The 13,603-nt window shown below is 47.6% G+C and overlaps 1 protein-coding gene across 2 annotated transcripts in view; it reads right to left on the bottom strand.

Moving 5' to 3' along the window:
• Positions 1 to 640: 640 nt before the first annotated feature.
• SORL1 (sortilin related receptor 1) overlaps positions 641 to 13,603 on the bottom strand; it is a 46,511-nt gene continuing 33,548 nt past the window's right edge. For both annotated transcript variants that reach the window (XM_015649811.2, XM_015649812.1), the window contains exons 35-48: positions 13,305 to 13,474; positions 12,963 to 13,075; positions 12,561 to 12,665; positions 11,559 to 11,631; positions 10,374 to 10,456; positions 10,072 to 10,168; positions 9,338 to 9,522; positions 8,759 to 8,878; positions 8,513 to 8,677; positions 7,565 to 7,739; positions 7,044 to 7,150; positions 5,979 to 6,171; positions 5,343 to 5,555; positions 641 to 4,833 (exon numbers count right to left, since the gene is read on the bottom strand). In XM_015649811.2, the coding sequence (XP_015505297.1) occupies positions 4,766 to 4,833; positions 5,343 to 5,555; positions 5,979 to 6,171; positions 7,044 to 7,150; positions 7,565 to 7,739; positions 8,513 to 8,677; positions 8,759 to 8,878; positions 9,338 to 9,522; positions 10,072 to 10,168; positions 10,374 to 10,456; positions 11,559 to 11,631; positions 12,561 to 12,665; positions 12,963 to 13,075; positions 13,305 to 13,474 (1,867 nt within the window). In that variant the 3' untranslated portion in view covers positions 641 to 4,765. The remainder of the gene's footprint in view (positions 4,834 to 5,342; positions 5,556 to 5,978; positions 6,172 to 7,043; positions 7,151 to 7,564; positions 7,740 to 8,512; positions 8,678 to 8,758; positions 8,879 to 9,337; positions 9,523 to 10,071; positions 10,169 to 10,373; positions 10,457 to 11,558; positions 11,632 to 12,560; positions 12,666 to 12,962; positions 13,076 to 13,304; positions 13,475 to 13,603) is intronic.

Raw genomic sequence — 13,603 nt, 5'->3', positions numbered from 1 at the left:
GGGGTGGGGTTGTTCTGGAAATGAGTTTTAAGCACGGAAAATAAGGCTTGAGGTGGTGTTGTGGGAATGTGGAGGTGAAGCTTGGACAGGCTGGAAATGATGTTTGGTGTCTGGGGGTGTTGGTGACCTTGAGGGAAGGGACAGACAGACGTGACTGCGTTAGGAATGAGGGTGGCACCTCTCAGGATCTGCTGCTCCTTTGGCACAAAGCTCCATTTTCCTGATTCCCATCGCCCTTGTCCTGTCCCTGCCGTTTGATCAGGAGCACTGACAGGATGGGAACGGCTCCAAACTGGCACAGGGCAGGGTTAGATGGGATATCAGGGAGAAATTCCTCCCTGGGAGGGTGGCAGGCCCTGGCACAGGGTGCCCAGAGCAGCTGGGGCTGCCCCTGGATCCCTGGAAGTACCCAAGGCCAGGCTGGATGGGGTTTGGAGCAACCTGGGACAGGGGAAGGTGTCCCTGCCATGGCAGGGGACAGAAATTAGATGATCTTTAATCATTAATTAATCCTTTCTGACCCAAACCATTCAGTGATTCTATAATCCTGTTTGGTTTTCTAAAATAAAAATATGTTCAGTAAAGTCTCCTTTTTCCTGCACTAGACACATAGAGGCTGGAAAACAATTTCAGAAACTACTTTGCTTACCCAATCCATTTTTATTATTATCATTAAGTGGGGGGGAAAAAAAATGGACAAAAATTCCTTCAAAATTGTGCAATAATATATAGCAGAAATCAGTGAATGGAAACAAAGAGAACAAACAAACAAACCAATAAAGGACACAGAGTAGCAATTCAAATAATATAACATTAAACTTCACTTAAAGAACCTGATTAAAAGGTGACACTACCTCTATTAGAGGCTGGCTGCTTCTGGACTGATGCAAGTTTGGAAGGGTTAATCATAATGTTACATCTATTTCCAGGAATGAAGATGCTCTTGGGGTCCATGAGTAGCTGAGTTATTGCACCATTTCCCTTCTCAAGTCCATTTGAAGGAGACTTGAAAGCTGTTTCAGAACAGGTTCTTTTTTTGCAGAAAAAATGACATTTTGCTTTTCCATCAGCGAGTAGGTGAAGTTTGCCATTCAATATACCCTGATTCTAAGTATGGAGATGCTCACACTGAGCTCTGCCCTGCCAGGAATGAGAATTCTGCTCAGGGAGAGTTTCCTTGGCTCAGGTGGGGGTTCCCTGGTGGGGAATGTGAGGTTTCAGTGACTCTGGAAACAGGAGGAGTGAAATAACCTGGTGACCACCAAGGTGGCCATCAAACACAAATCTCCTTTGGCCACAAGGTGTGGATGCTGGCAGCCAGCTCTGCCCCTCTGCTCTCCCCTTCCCGCTGGCCCTGAGCTCCCAAACATCTCCCTAACCTGCTCTGGCTCCAAGGAAAAGAGGCTTTTCCCAGGGCTGAGCCTCCTGACGCTGGAGCAGCTGGAACAAGCCAGGGCAGGGTGAGCTGGGCTGTGACCTCGCAGCTCTCCTGCACATGAAATACCTGCAGGGCTTTTCAGCCCGTATTTCACCCCTCTCTGAAATCCTCTTGCAGTTTTCCTGGGGTACAGGCCCTCAGCCAAACCCCAGAGGGGCTGGAAGCTCCTGCTGCAGCTGTTTCCTGCGTGGGCTCTGCTCTTGCTGGGTTCAGGGAGTTTTACAGGGCTGGCAACCCAGAGATGGGGCTTATTCAGACTGAAAAGAGCCTTTTTTTAACCTTTAATAGGTCTCCAGCCTGGGAAATGGTACCTCCTTGTCCTTCCTTGTAAAAACCAAACCCCCAGCACAAAAAAAACCTCACAGAAAGACTGAGCCAAAGCAAAAGAAGCCTCATGGCCAAAAATCTCAACAGATTTTCGTGTTTGACCTTAGTCTTTTGTTCAAATGGACTTGAGAGTACCCATGGGCATCTGAAATGGGTGCAAACACAAATTAACTGGTGGAAGTTCCTCCTAGCCAGGGTATTCTCCATACCTTTTTTTTTTTGTTTTCCATACAGATCCAAACATTTTGCTGGGTTCCTATAAAGCAAACCCAGATCACCTCCCGAAATTGAGGGTTGCAAGTCATGTCACATCACATAAGGCTAATGAAATGAAACCAGAACAAAATATACATCCACATCCACCTTCCATATTTACAGCAGAACCCTCCCACCCCCTGTATGTCTCCGTGAACAAGATTCCGTGCTTCAAAAGTTCATAAAAATATACAATTTACCCCAGAACTGCATCGATTACTCCCCACCTGGAGCCCAGACTTCTCTATTTCTATATATAAAATACACTAGCCCTGTGAAAGTTGCTTTGCTGAGAGCACAGTGGTGATTTTTGCAGTGAAGGGGAGGGCTGGGGACAGCTCTGAGTGCCAGTGCTGTCCCCACGAGGGCTTTGCAGTGTCCCCAGACCCCTGGGCACGCAGGGGTGACTCCACAGAGGGCTCTGCTCTGCCCACGCTGTGTTTGGGAGTTAACCAGGAGTGTTGGGTTTTGGGTACAAAATGCTTTGCTCTGCATGAGTGTCCCCAAGCCAGGAGCCTTTCAGAGAGGCCAGGAGTGACCTGTCCCCTGGGTGATGCTTGGAAATCTCCAGCCAAGGGGTTTCTGCAGGATTTAAATTGGTTACAAGGGTCTGCCTTGGCATCTGGCTACACAGAGGTGGGCTGGACTCTAAATTCTGCTCCTTTTACTGCAGCAGGATTTACCCTGGGGGAGTAAAATATCAGAATTTAACCACCCCTAACCCCCACTAGAGAGGCACCAGATTTTGGGATGCTACATCGTAACTTTTAGTTATCTGTGTTTAAAAAATTACTTTCTAGAGAAAGGGTTGAATACTCTATCTCTGTTTTTAGGCTTCCTCTCCTGCATAAAATCTTTTGATTTATGTTTTAGAGACTAATTTAGCCTCTGGGTCAGAGTCTGGTGTCTCTGTGTAGCTGTAACTCCAGGCAAATTGAGCTGTGTGGGTTGATTTTACTCAAAATTTCAACTCCTGAACAGCACCTGATCCACTGACAAGGTAAAAATATTGCAACTCTGTGAGCTTGCTGCTACTTATAAAAATCTGATTCTAGTTTGGTCCCAGCTTGGGAGGGGGGAATCTGTCACTGGGAATGCTAACACCAGTAATTGAAAATAGAGTTAATATTTCTCTAGAGTATCAAACCATCCAGACTTCAACTTTTTTTTTTTTTATAATACATTTTTCTATTGTGAAATTAAACGGATCAGTCGCGTATCAAAACATAGTTGGCCTCTCTCATTTCATCTGTAGGAAGACTGCAATTATAACTTAATTTACACAGCAAAAATACCTTTGTTTTTCACAAAAACAGTGTGACAAGACAGTGTGCTGTATTTCCTGGTGAGAAGTTTTGCATATATCGAGCAGGGCCAGGGGAAAGCCCTGAACATCCTCTCCTGTCGTGCTCCTGGCTTGGCAGGTAGCAGTGAGGTTCACATTTTTTTTTTGGTGAAATTCATGTTTTGCTGTCACAAAATCAAAGCTCCAAACAGTGGCAAGCAGACTTTTTGCATTTGGCTCTGCAGCCAGTATTGTGTCTGCTGGGGATGTGAGATGAGAAAATAACGTGTGTGTGTGTGTGTGTGTGTGTGTGTATTTATATTATTTCTAAAGCTGTAGGTAAAACTACAGCTGCTTTTTGGAAATTCTGATGAGGGAGCATCAAATCCCTGCTGTGGGCTAAATTAATTTAAATTTTCAGTAATTATCTCTCCGTGTGAGTGTGGAAAATCTGGATTTGCACACACTGGAGGCTCCCCCTTCTGTCCCACCACCGTGCTGGTGTCTGAGGGAAGCTCCACGGAGGAGAGGGATCCAAAAAATACCTGGGACATGAGTTTTAAGGTGCAAGTGGCAATTTTTTGTTTCAGTGACATGGTGGTGGTGAGCTCCAGATTAATTAAGCAGATTAATTAAGCCCTGTGTGATGGGCAGGGGCAGCAGCAGGAGGGGTTTGGGCAGCACATCTCAGTGTGGGGATATTTTTGACTTCCCACAGCAGCAGGAAGTTAAAACTCACCCCTAAAACAAAATGTGCTGCTGTGCCTTAAGATCTCTCAAAGATTGGGTCTTTTAAAAGGGAGAAAAACTGTGAAAATGAGGGGTTTTATTATCATGGCAAGGACAATGATGGGGATGCCAAGATACGACTGCCTTGCACGATAAAGTGGCACATGTTCTACACGAGAATGTGTACAATGTCTGACGACTCTGGAAATCTGTTCCACAGCAGATTTCCCAATAAATTAACACAACAAAAATACTTTCATATAAAACAAAGTCCAAAGGAATTTTTTTTGTTGGTTTTTTTTTTTTTTTTTTAGTCCTAAAGTAAAAGCAAAACCTTCAGGGACTATATTATCTCTCTCTACATATATAATCTCCTGAATTTTTATTTTTTTTTTAAATAAATTTATTCTTGTCTTAGAAAAATAAAATGAGTAGCCAATTTAGTCAACGGAAAGTATCTCACAGACTTAAAAGCATGCCCAGCAAGCATAGCCTTGTAAGACTAAATTAATGTTAAATCAAAGCAATTTGTTACTCAACCAACCTAGTCTGCAATTCACAGTTGATTACTACAAAGTGTATTCTTAAAATTATTATTATTTTTTTCTTTTTTTTGGCCCATATAAAAATAACGTATTGCAACTCAAAGTGCATTTTTAAAATAAACAATCAACTATTTTTATCAAATAAAATATTTACACCATTTGGTTTTGTACAGTCGGAAATGCGCTTCAGGCGATGACCATGGGGACGTCATCTGAAAATCCAGTTATCATTGGGGCTTCATCATCCTCATCTCCTGGAAAAGAAACCCAAAAGAGAGCTGTTAGGGGACCCTCAGCACTTTAATTAATTTAATTTAGTTAAAATATTGGTTGGGAAAACTTTTGGTGGCTGGACTTGATGGTCTTGAAGGTCTTTTCCAAGTTTAACCACCCCATAATTCTGTGATTTGTACTCTTAGGTCAAATCCATAGAGATTGTGATGTCAGAGTGGCCCAAACCACAATAAAATGATTAATTCTTGCCCTGATTTCACATCCTCAATGCATTTTTAAATGATTTGCATTGGAAGGAGGGGTTTAATTTGATAAAAATGTTTGGTTGGGAGAACTTTTGCCAGTTGAACTTGGTGATCTTTAAGGTCTTTTCCAAGTTTAACTACTCTGTAATTCTACGATGTGTACTCTCAGATCAAATTGATGGAGATTGAGGTGCCAGAGTGGCCCAAACCATGACAAAGAATCAATTCTTGCCCTGATGCCACATCCCCAGTGCTGTCCCCAGATGCCAGCAGGGGCCACATACCCAGATCATCCCCCGAGGAGAAGATGGCCGAGCCCAGGCGGGAGCTGTAGTGGCTGTTGGCGAAGGCAGTGAAGCTGTTCTGGAGCCTCCTGTGCCTCATGTAGAGCAGCACAAAGCCAATGCCCAGGGTCACCAGCAGCAGGAACAGCACGGGCACCACGATGGCAGCCACGTCCGTGCCTCGGCCCGATTTGGTGGCAGAGGAGTCTTTACCTGGGGAGGGAGGGACACGAGCGCTGTTTGTACCAGCAGCACATCCCTAAAGAGTTTATGAGGCTTCCCTGAGTATTTTTTTAAAGAGGATGAGGAGAAAACATCACTTTTTATCACTCTGAAAGGTGGAGTTTTAGGCAGGTGGGGTTGGGCTCTTCCTGCAGTACCAGAGGACACAGCCTCAAGCTGCACCAAGGGAAGTTTAGGTTGGATGACATCCAACCTAAGAAGTTTTTTTACAGAAAGAGTGATAAAGTGTTGGAATGGTCTGCCTGAGGAGGTGGTGGAGTCACCATCCCTGGATGTGTTTATAAAAGGATTGGCTGTGGCACTAGGATTGCTGTGGTTTAGCTGAGGTGTTAGGGCTGGGTTGGATCTTGAAGGTCTGTTCCAAGCTGGTGATTCTGTGAAAGAGGGACTCACCCGTTCCCAGCTCATCGTAGAGGAGCGTGGCCGGCTCCCCACACATCTGCCCCCCGTACAGGCAGCGGGCCTGCACGCTGAACGAGTAGTTGTGGCCTATCTTCAGGTTGGACACCTTGAAGAAGTTGTCTGTGGTGTTGCCCAGGTAGGCCGTGATGTTCATCAAGCTGTCAAACATGTGAATCTCGTAGCCCTGTGGGAACACCAACCCCAAATCACTTGGCTGCAGAGGGTGGGTTTGCTCCCTCCAAAAGGGCTTTGAAATTTGGTTTTTCTCCTGGATCTGACTTTGATGAGCTCTGTTGGGCTGTCAGCTGGGAGGGAGCAATGAGGAGCCTCCTCCAGGAACCCCTGCTGCTGTGCACTGACCTTGGCCACTTCAGGGAGGAGAGATTTCTCTTCTCCCAGGTGACAGGAGCGGAGGACATGGCCTCAAGCTGTGCCAGGGCAGGCTCAGGTTGAACATCAGGAAGGATTTCTTTGCTGAAAGGGTTGTTAAACATTGGAGGGGCTGTCCAGGAAGGGTCAGAGACCCCATGGTCATGGACGTGGCACTCAGTGCTCTGAGCTGGTGACAAGGGGGGCATTAGGCACAGCTTGAACCCAACCCTGGAGGTCTTTCCCAACCCAAATGACTCTGGTTTGGTTTGGCTGCTTCACTCTGTCCTTAGCTCCCACCCCACAGCACCCAAGCACAGAGTCCAGGAGGGTGAGGGCTTTTTTGGTGCAGTTTTTCACCTACCCATGTTCTAACAGACCTTTCACAGATTTTCTATCAAAGTCTGAAAAATAACAACTTTCAGACTTCCTACCATGGCAGGGCAGTGTCCTATTCCCAGTCCTTTCACACATGGGACAATTGTCCTTTCCTAGCAGGGTAATTATGTTCCTAAAAGGTGACTGATTGGATCTGTCAGCTTCAGAGGCTCAGCCATGACACGAATTTTAGTGAGCTCTTCCAGAGGGCTCACCAAGGACAGGATGGATTTCAGAGCCTGTGAAAGGAGCCTTGCACTGACTCTGCTCCAGGATTTTCTGTAGGACAGGAGGCACAGCAAAACTCACCCGGCTTTCATTGAAATTGCTTTCCTTCAGCGCCAAACTCTTCCAGAAAAGCAGAATATGGTCGTTTTCAGTGATGATTTTTAAGGCATCTGGTGCAGACAGGGGGACTGCAAAGGGGAAGAAGTGGCAGCAGGTGAGGGTTTAGCACTGGTGGCACTTTCCTCTTACAGGAATGGAGTCACCTCTGAAACTCAGTGGGGTTTTTAGGGATGAGCACAATACTCTGCTTGGAGGAGAGGATGCTGTGGTGTGGAAGCTGGGAGGAATTTTTTAGCAGTAGGGCTGTAATGGTACTTGATGATGTGTGTACACAAGCTGGTGTCCTTCCCATCTCCGTTTATCAGGAGAAAAATATTGGCTATCATTTGAGAAGCTTCCTCTCCACTGCTGCTGTTTTTGGGTGCAATCACCTCCCCTGGGAGGCCTCCCAAAATTGGGCTTTGGCTGTGGGAGAGGGCCAAGAGCAGCAGGAACATTTCTGCAGCCTCCAGGCAGCACAGGGTGGGTGGTGTGTCCCTTACCTGTGTTGATTTTCATGCTGGATTCCTTGCTCATGTTTCCCAGCTGGACAATCACATGGTATTTCCCTCCTGGCTCCAGCTTCTTTATGGTGTATTCCACCGTGCTGTTCCTGCTTTTCACTTTGTAGATTTTATCTGTTTTTCTCACCAAATCTCTAACTGCCACAGCATAGAGCTGGAGGGGGAAGAAATGGATGGAAAAAAAAATAAATCTCATTTTCCTGCAGATTTTCAGCTATAAAGTGGTAGGACATTAGGCAGGGCAGGTAAAATTTGCTTTAAACCAAGGCTGCGCTTTACAGAAAGCCTGGGAAGCAAAATTTCAAGCCTGTCTCTGGATTTCTGCCCAAAATCAGCATTTACTGATACAGAAAATGCAGTCAGTGGAACAGATGAGAGCAGGAGGAAAACCTCAGGTTGTATTTCTTGGTGAATCACAAGGATGCTATGCAGACCCCTGCCCTGTCAGAGTTTCCAGCTCTGCTGGGAAGGTTTATACCTCCAAATCTTTGCTGTTCAAGTCTCTGGAGCAGAGTGGGAGGGGAAAGCTTGCTGAGAAAATGACTGGCCTTCAATGGAGCGAGACCTGAGTGTATTCCAGTGTGGCAGAGAGCAGAACCGGGCTTTGTTGGGGCAGGAGGCAGTGCCCAGCCCAGCCTGGCCCTCCTGAGCAGAGCCAGAGCCCAGAACAGTGTTTTAGCACATGCCCAGGGCTGTTTAAAGGCTTGGTCAGCAACAGATATCCCAGAGCTGGCTCTTTTTAAATGTTTCAGTCCTGAGCTAATGGCCAGTAGGGAGGAAATGAAGATGCTGGAGGTGTCAGCACTTTAAGGATGACTTTATGTGGAGCATAGACCTGATCTCAGGCTTCCTCCAGCAGAAGGAAGGCAAGGATCTGTCTTGGAGGCAGGATTTTGTGTGCACAGGGACAGGAGAAGGCTCTGTTACCATATCCTGGTCGGGTGAGTCGTAGGGCGATTCCCACTTGATGACGGCGAACGTCTTGCCGGTGTGCACGGAGTGCAGGTGCCGCGGGGGCAGCCGGTTGTCCGGGATCATCTTCACCACCACGTAGTCAGAGGGGGGCCCCTGGTAGGGAGACATCACCCGCACCTGGGAGGGAGGCACAGAGGTCAGGGCTGTGTCCTGGTGGAGCCAGGGGAGGGCAGAGGGGGCAGGAGGAGGGGAGCCCACCAGGAACAGGTACTGCTCGTCCCGCTGCACCAGCACCGTGATGTTGTGGGCGCTGGTGGTGCTGTTGTGGGGGCTCCTGTACAGCTCCAGGAAGGACGTGGCGTAGAAGATGCCGTAGACCTGAGGAGGGAGAGCACAGCAGGGATGGTGTAGTGTTTGGTGTGGCCCAGAGCATCCACTGGCTGTCAGTTTTTAGGGGCATGAAGCAAAGATTCTTTTCCCTCTGGACCCTTTTTCCTGCTTTTCCCTCTGTCTTGCCCAAGATCAATCTGCCCACTTGCCTTTGAACTCCCAACCTAAAGCCCTGAGCTCAGCTCAAGTAACAGCAGTTGATTGAAAGGCTGCTGGAGCATTGTGCTGTCTGTGTTTAAGCCACTTCTCACTGCAACAAACAGACAAGAAGCCTTTCTTCGCTTCTATTTCAAAGGCAGGAGGTTCTTTCCCTCATTACCCCCAACATTTTCAGAGCCTTGCAATTCAATCCAGACAAATTATCCTGATTCCAGGGGTTTTGTGTGCTGCTCTGAGGCTCTGAGCTGGAGCCCAGGGTGGCTGGTGAGGGAAGGGCTGGTGCCTTACCACATTCCTGGGGCCGGTCCAGCTGCATTCCACGGCCGTCTGGTTGATGGCCTTGGCCTTGAGGCTTGGGGACGCAGGCCTTGTGCCACTGGTCACCACATGCACAAAAGACAGAGGGCTGTCACCCAGCTCCGTCTTAGCCCAAGCAGAAATTTCATAGGGGGTGTGTGCTGTCAAATTGGCCACTGAGCAAGAAGAGAAAGGGGCACTATTAGGTGAGGGCGGGGTGGGAGCAGGAGGGAAGGGTCAGCATCAGCAAACAGACAGGAGCCTGCCTCTCCTGGCCTGTACTCTCATGGCTTTGCAGTAATTTCCTTTATACAGAAGCACCTGGGACTCTGGAATCCAACCCAGGGCTTTTCCAGATGATTTCCCCTCTCCACACTGAGATTTTCCCAAACCAGAAATGTGATTAACAGGGACATGTGCTGTACACCAGCCCAAGAAATACTTGTTCTGTTTCTACTCCCTTTGGCAGGTCAGAAATGGAACAACAAACAAAACCCCATGTGATGAGAAAGGACTGGTGCAGCTCTGGGGGTAAATCCCAAATCTGCTTGAAATCTCCAGGTCCTCAAAACGGATAATTTGCTGCTTTGTCCTGTCCAGATTTAAACAAAAACTACTAGCTGAAAAAATAATAATAATAATAATAAAATAATCCTATAACTTCTCATAAATCCTTCTGCTTAGTGTTGACCAAAGCAAAACTTTATATTTTGAGCAGGATTTACCTTTCTGGATGGACTTTTCTCCTTCTATGACCAGAGTCCTTTTTTCCTGCCTGTGGGTATCAAATGTCCAGTAGATGTTGACCACGTAGCCACTGACCTGTCCAGCCCAAGGACACAGAGCCATCAGCTCAGCTGATGCACACCAGGGTTACTGTCACACCCCTGACAGTCTTTGCATTGTATTTTCCATCCCAATTAAGAGCCCTGGGGCGGTTTGGGAGCAGTAAGAAATGATTTGGTGTGAAGTAACTGGTAACTATTCACCATTTACCCAGCTCAGATGGAAAGGGAAAAGCTCTTACCTTGATATTCGTGGTCATTTTTAGGCTGAAACTTATGGAGTCCTCACTGTAGCTCTCAATGTGGATGACAGGGGGAGGAATGACTGGGAGGAAAGAAGAAAAGACCTGTTAGTACAGCACAAAGAAATAAAAATATTTCTTGAGAGGGACAGATAAAATAAAGCTTTGTGTGGTAACACCCAGCTCCCAGAAAAGGACATGTCCCCCTCAGAGAAGACACTGACATCATTTTTTAGGTCCACCACGTAAAAACTGCTTTATCTGTGCCTTGCTCAGTGCAGGCTGGAACTGGAGGGGTCTGGGCAAAGGGATTTCCCTGTGAGCTCAGTAGGGTGAGCTCCTGTCCCAGTTAACAGCTCCTGAGGGAGGTCAGGAGCTATCAGTGCCAAACATTCATGCAAAACCTGAAGTCAGAGCTGTTTCTGTTCTTTTTACCTCCGTTTTTCTAACCAGCAGGTAATTCACATTATCTGGATCCTGCACTTGGAGTAGCCTGGTGTTTTCTTTCCCTTCTTTCATCTGACAAATCAGCAGACAATTTTGGCGCAGGGATGTAAGTATGGATGAAAAACTTGGAATATGAATACAAACTACTTCAAAAGGTTTTTCTTAAGCCAAAAAAAAACCCCAAAAAACCCCAACAGGTTGGGAAGGAAATTATTTACTTTGCTGCTTGTATTTGCTGTTAGACTGTGATGCTGTGATGGTTCTTGGGAGCTGTAGTTGCTTTTTGTGGTCTAAACCTCCAGGAGGAGCCACAATAATTGTGACCTAAGAGGGAGAAGGATGAGCCAGTGTTCTTTTAGAGTGAGAGTGATGGAGTTGGTAATTTCTTGTCTGGCTGGAGGCAGGATTTGGCCTACAAAAGTCTGAGGGAATCTGTCTGCAGCCTGGGAGAGAGGGGACAGGCTCTTGCTCAGTTCCAGGGCAGCACATCCATCCCCTGTGCCACAGAGCTCGGAGGGAGAGACCCCTCCAGACATGGCACTGAACTCTGAGGCAGCTCAGAAAGTGAAAAAGTCACTTTTTACAGGTCACTTTTAACAGCAAAGCTGGTGAGCAGTGTGAAAAGCTCAGAAGGGAGAATTAAGGCCAGGGAGGTGGCTTTGGATGCTGCTGCTGATGTTTCAGGCTGACACTCTGCCTTTTTGTCACCTCCTCTGAGCTGACCCAAACAACATTTACCTTTGCCTTTGACGGTGGTTATGGATTTGGATTCACTCCAGTTTCCCACCCCTCTGCTGGTCACTGCAGCAACCTTTGGAAATGAGAGGGAGAGGGAACATGAGCCACATGGAGCAGAGCAAACAGAGCAGGAGGTTAGAGCAAGGTTATGGACCTGGCGGGGCTCCTCGGAAAAGGACTTGGAAGCAAACAAAAGCTTAATTACTTGGCAATAAAATGCTTAAAGCAGAGATAAAGCCGACTGCTTAAAGTCAATTAAAGGAGTCTAAGAGGAGGGAGGAGCAGCCTCTTTGCAGATAACTGCTCTCTTATGAGATCTTCCAGGAGTCCATCCAGATAAGGAGCTTGGGACTCCACGGGCCATGAAGTAGGTGAGAACCACGCCAGGGAAGTCCATGCAAGCCCTGAATCTGCTTCCAAAGATTTGTTTGGGAATGGATTATATTGGGAAGGAGAAGCAGGGAGGAAAGCCTCTAACCAGCTGTGAGAATAACACGGATTTGGAGGAGGGGGTTTATCCCCCCTCGCAGTGAACTTCCCCAAGAACTCAGGAGGATGGACAATGGCAAAGCACACATTTCCCAGGGCTCACTGTGCAGACTTTCATTTCCTATTCTGATTACTTCTGTCTATAATTACTCAGCCTCTCCCCTGTGCAGACATTCCCCACAGGCAGATCTGCTTCTTTTCCCACTGATACACCAAGGACCAAATTTATCTCTGGCCCACATCCAGTGCAATTGCAGTGACATTGGAATGGGCAATTAGCAGGGAGGATTTTATAATCCAGCCTGGCCTTCTGGGACAAAGGAGCAAACCAAGGCCTTTGGAACTACAGACATTAGCAACAGTGGTGTGGGTTGGCAATAAAGGGCAGGGCTTTAACAAGATGGTTTTTTAACAAAATGGTTTTTAGCAAGTTCTTGGCTGTGCAGGACTTAGGCCACTCAGTAATGAGAGAGAGCTTTGGAAATACTCAGAGGGAGCTTTGGAAATACTCACTCTGACTGTGTAGAGAGTGTTGACCTGCAAGTTCTTGATCTCGGTGTAGTTCTTGTTGGTTCTGAGGGATGACCACTCCTTGGATCCACTGCTGCTGTATTCCACCTAGGAGCACCAAAACAAGGCATGTGGGCCCAAAAATACCACAGGTCAGCAGGTGCCTCTGAGACACAGCCTCGGCAGGAAGAAGCACGACATCTCCGAAAGGGAGAAATTAAGAACTCGAGGGCTGTGGTGCTGCCTACAGCCTGCAGCACTTCTTCTCCCAACTTGCCTGATGTTCCCTGCAGATTTCCTCCCCACGTTATCCCATTCCAGGCCCCCCTCCCCCTGCAGCTGGCTGTGTGCTGCTGTCCCCACGGCACCGAGCTGGGCTCAGCCCCAGTGGGCAGCAGGACTCACGATGAATTCCCGGATGAGGCCGTGGGCGTTCACGGGGGGACTCCACCAGCCCATCACCACACCCTCCTCTTCTTTCTTCAGGGACAGCTGAAGGTTGAGGGGAGCATCTGGTACTGGTGAGAGAAAGAGAAATATCAGTGACAGTCACAGTGGTGTGCCCAGGGAAAAGCAGCATCTCCCTGAGAAATCAGGCCAAAGGGGTGGATAGCCTTTTCTCCCAGTCCAGCACAATTCCCAAGCCCATGGAAAGACCCTTTTTGCTCAGAGCAGGGATAGCTCTACTTTTTAACCCAAAGCAGCAGAAATCTGCCAGGCACTGGTGGGAGCAGCAGCTCTGCTTACGTCCTTCGGGCGCCCGCAGCGTGATGAAGTCGTTGGTGTTGTAGACCCGGCTCAGACACTGCACCTGCACCTTCACCTGGTAGGAGCAGTCGGGCTTCAGGACTTTCAAAACGCTGTTGGTTTTGTTGCTGTGGGTCTCCAAGATCTTCCAGATGCTCTCACCGACCATCCTGCGGGACAGAGCCTCCAGTCAGGGTGGGCTTTTTAGGACATACGGATTTGTCCCAAAAAATGGAACACTTTGAAAAGGTTGCTGCTCATTTTGGTAAAGCCACACCACCAATCTGGAAAAGATGCTG

The sequence above is a fragment of the Parus major genome, chromosome 24 (genome assembly GCF_001522545.3).
Source record: "Parus major isolate Abel chromosome 24, Parus_major1.1, whole genome shotgun sequence".
In the NCBI taxonomy this organism is placed as follows: Eukaryota; Metazoa; Chordata; class Aves; order Passeriformes; family Paridae; genus Parus; species Parus major.
The sequence above is the reverse complement of the archived record's forward strand: the minus strand, read 5'-3'. Positions and strand labels throughout refer to the sequence as shown.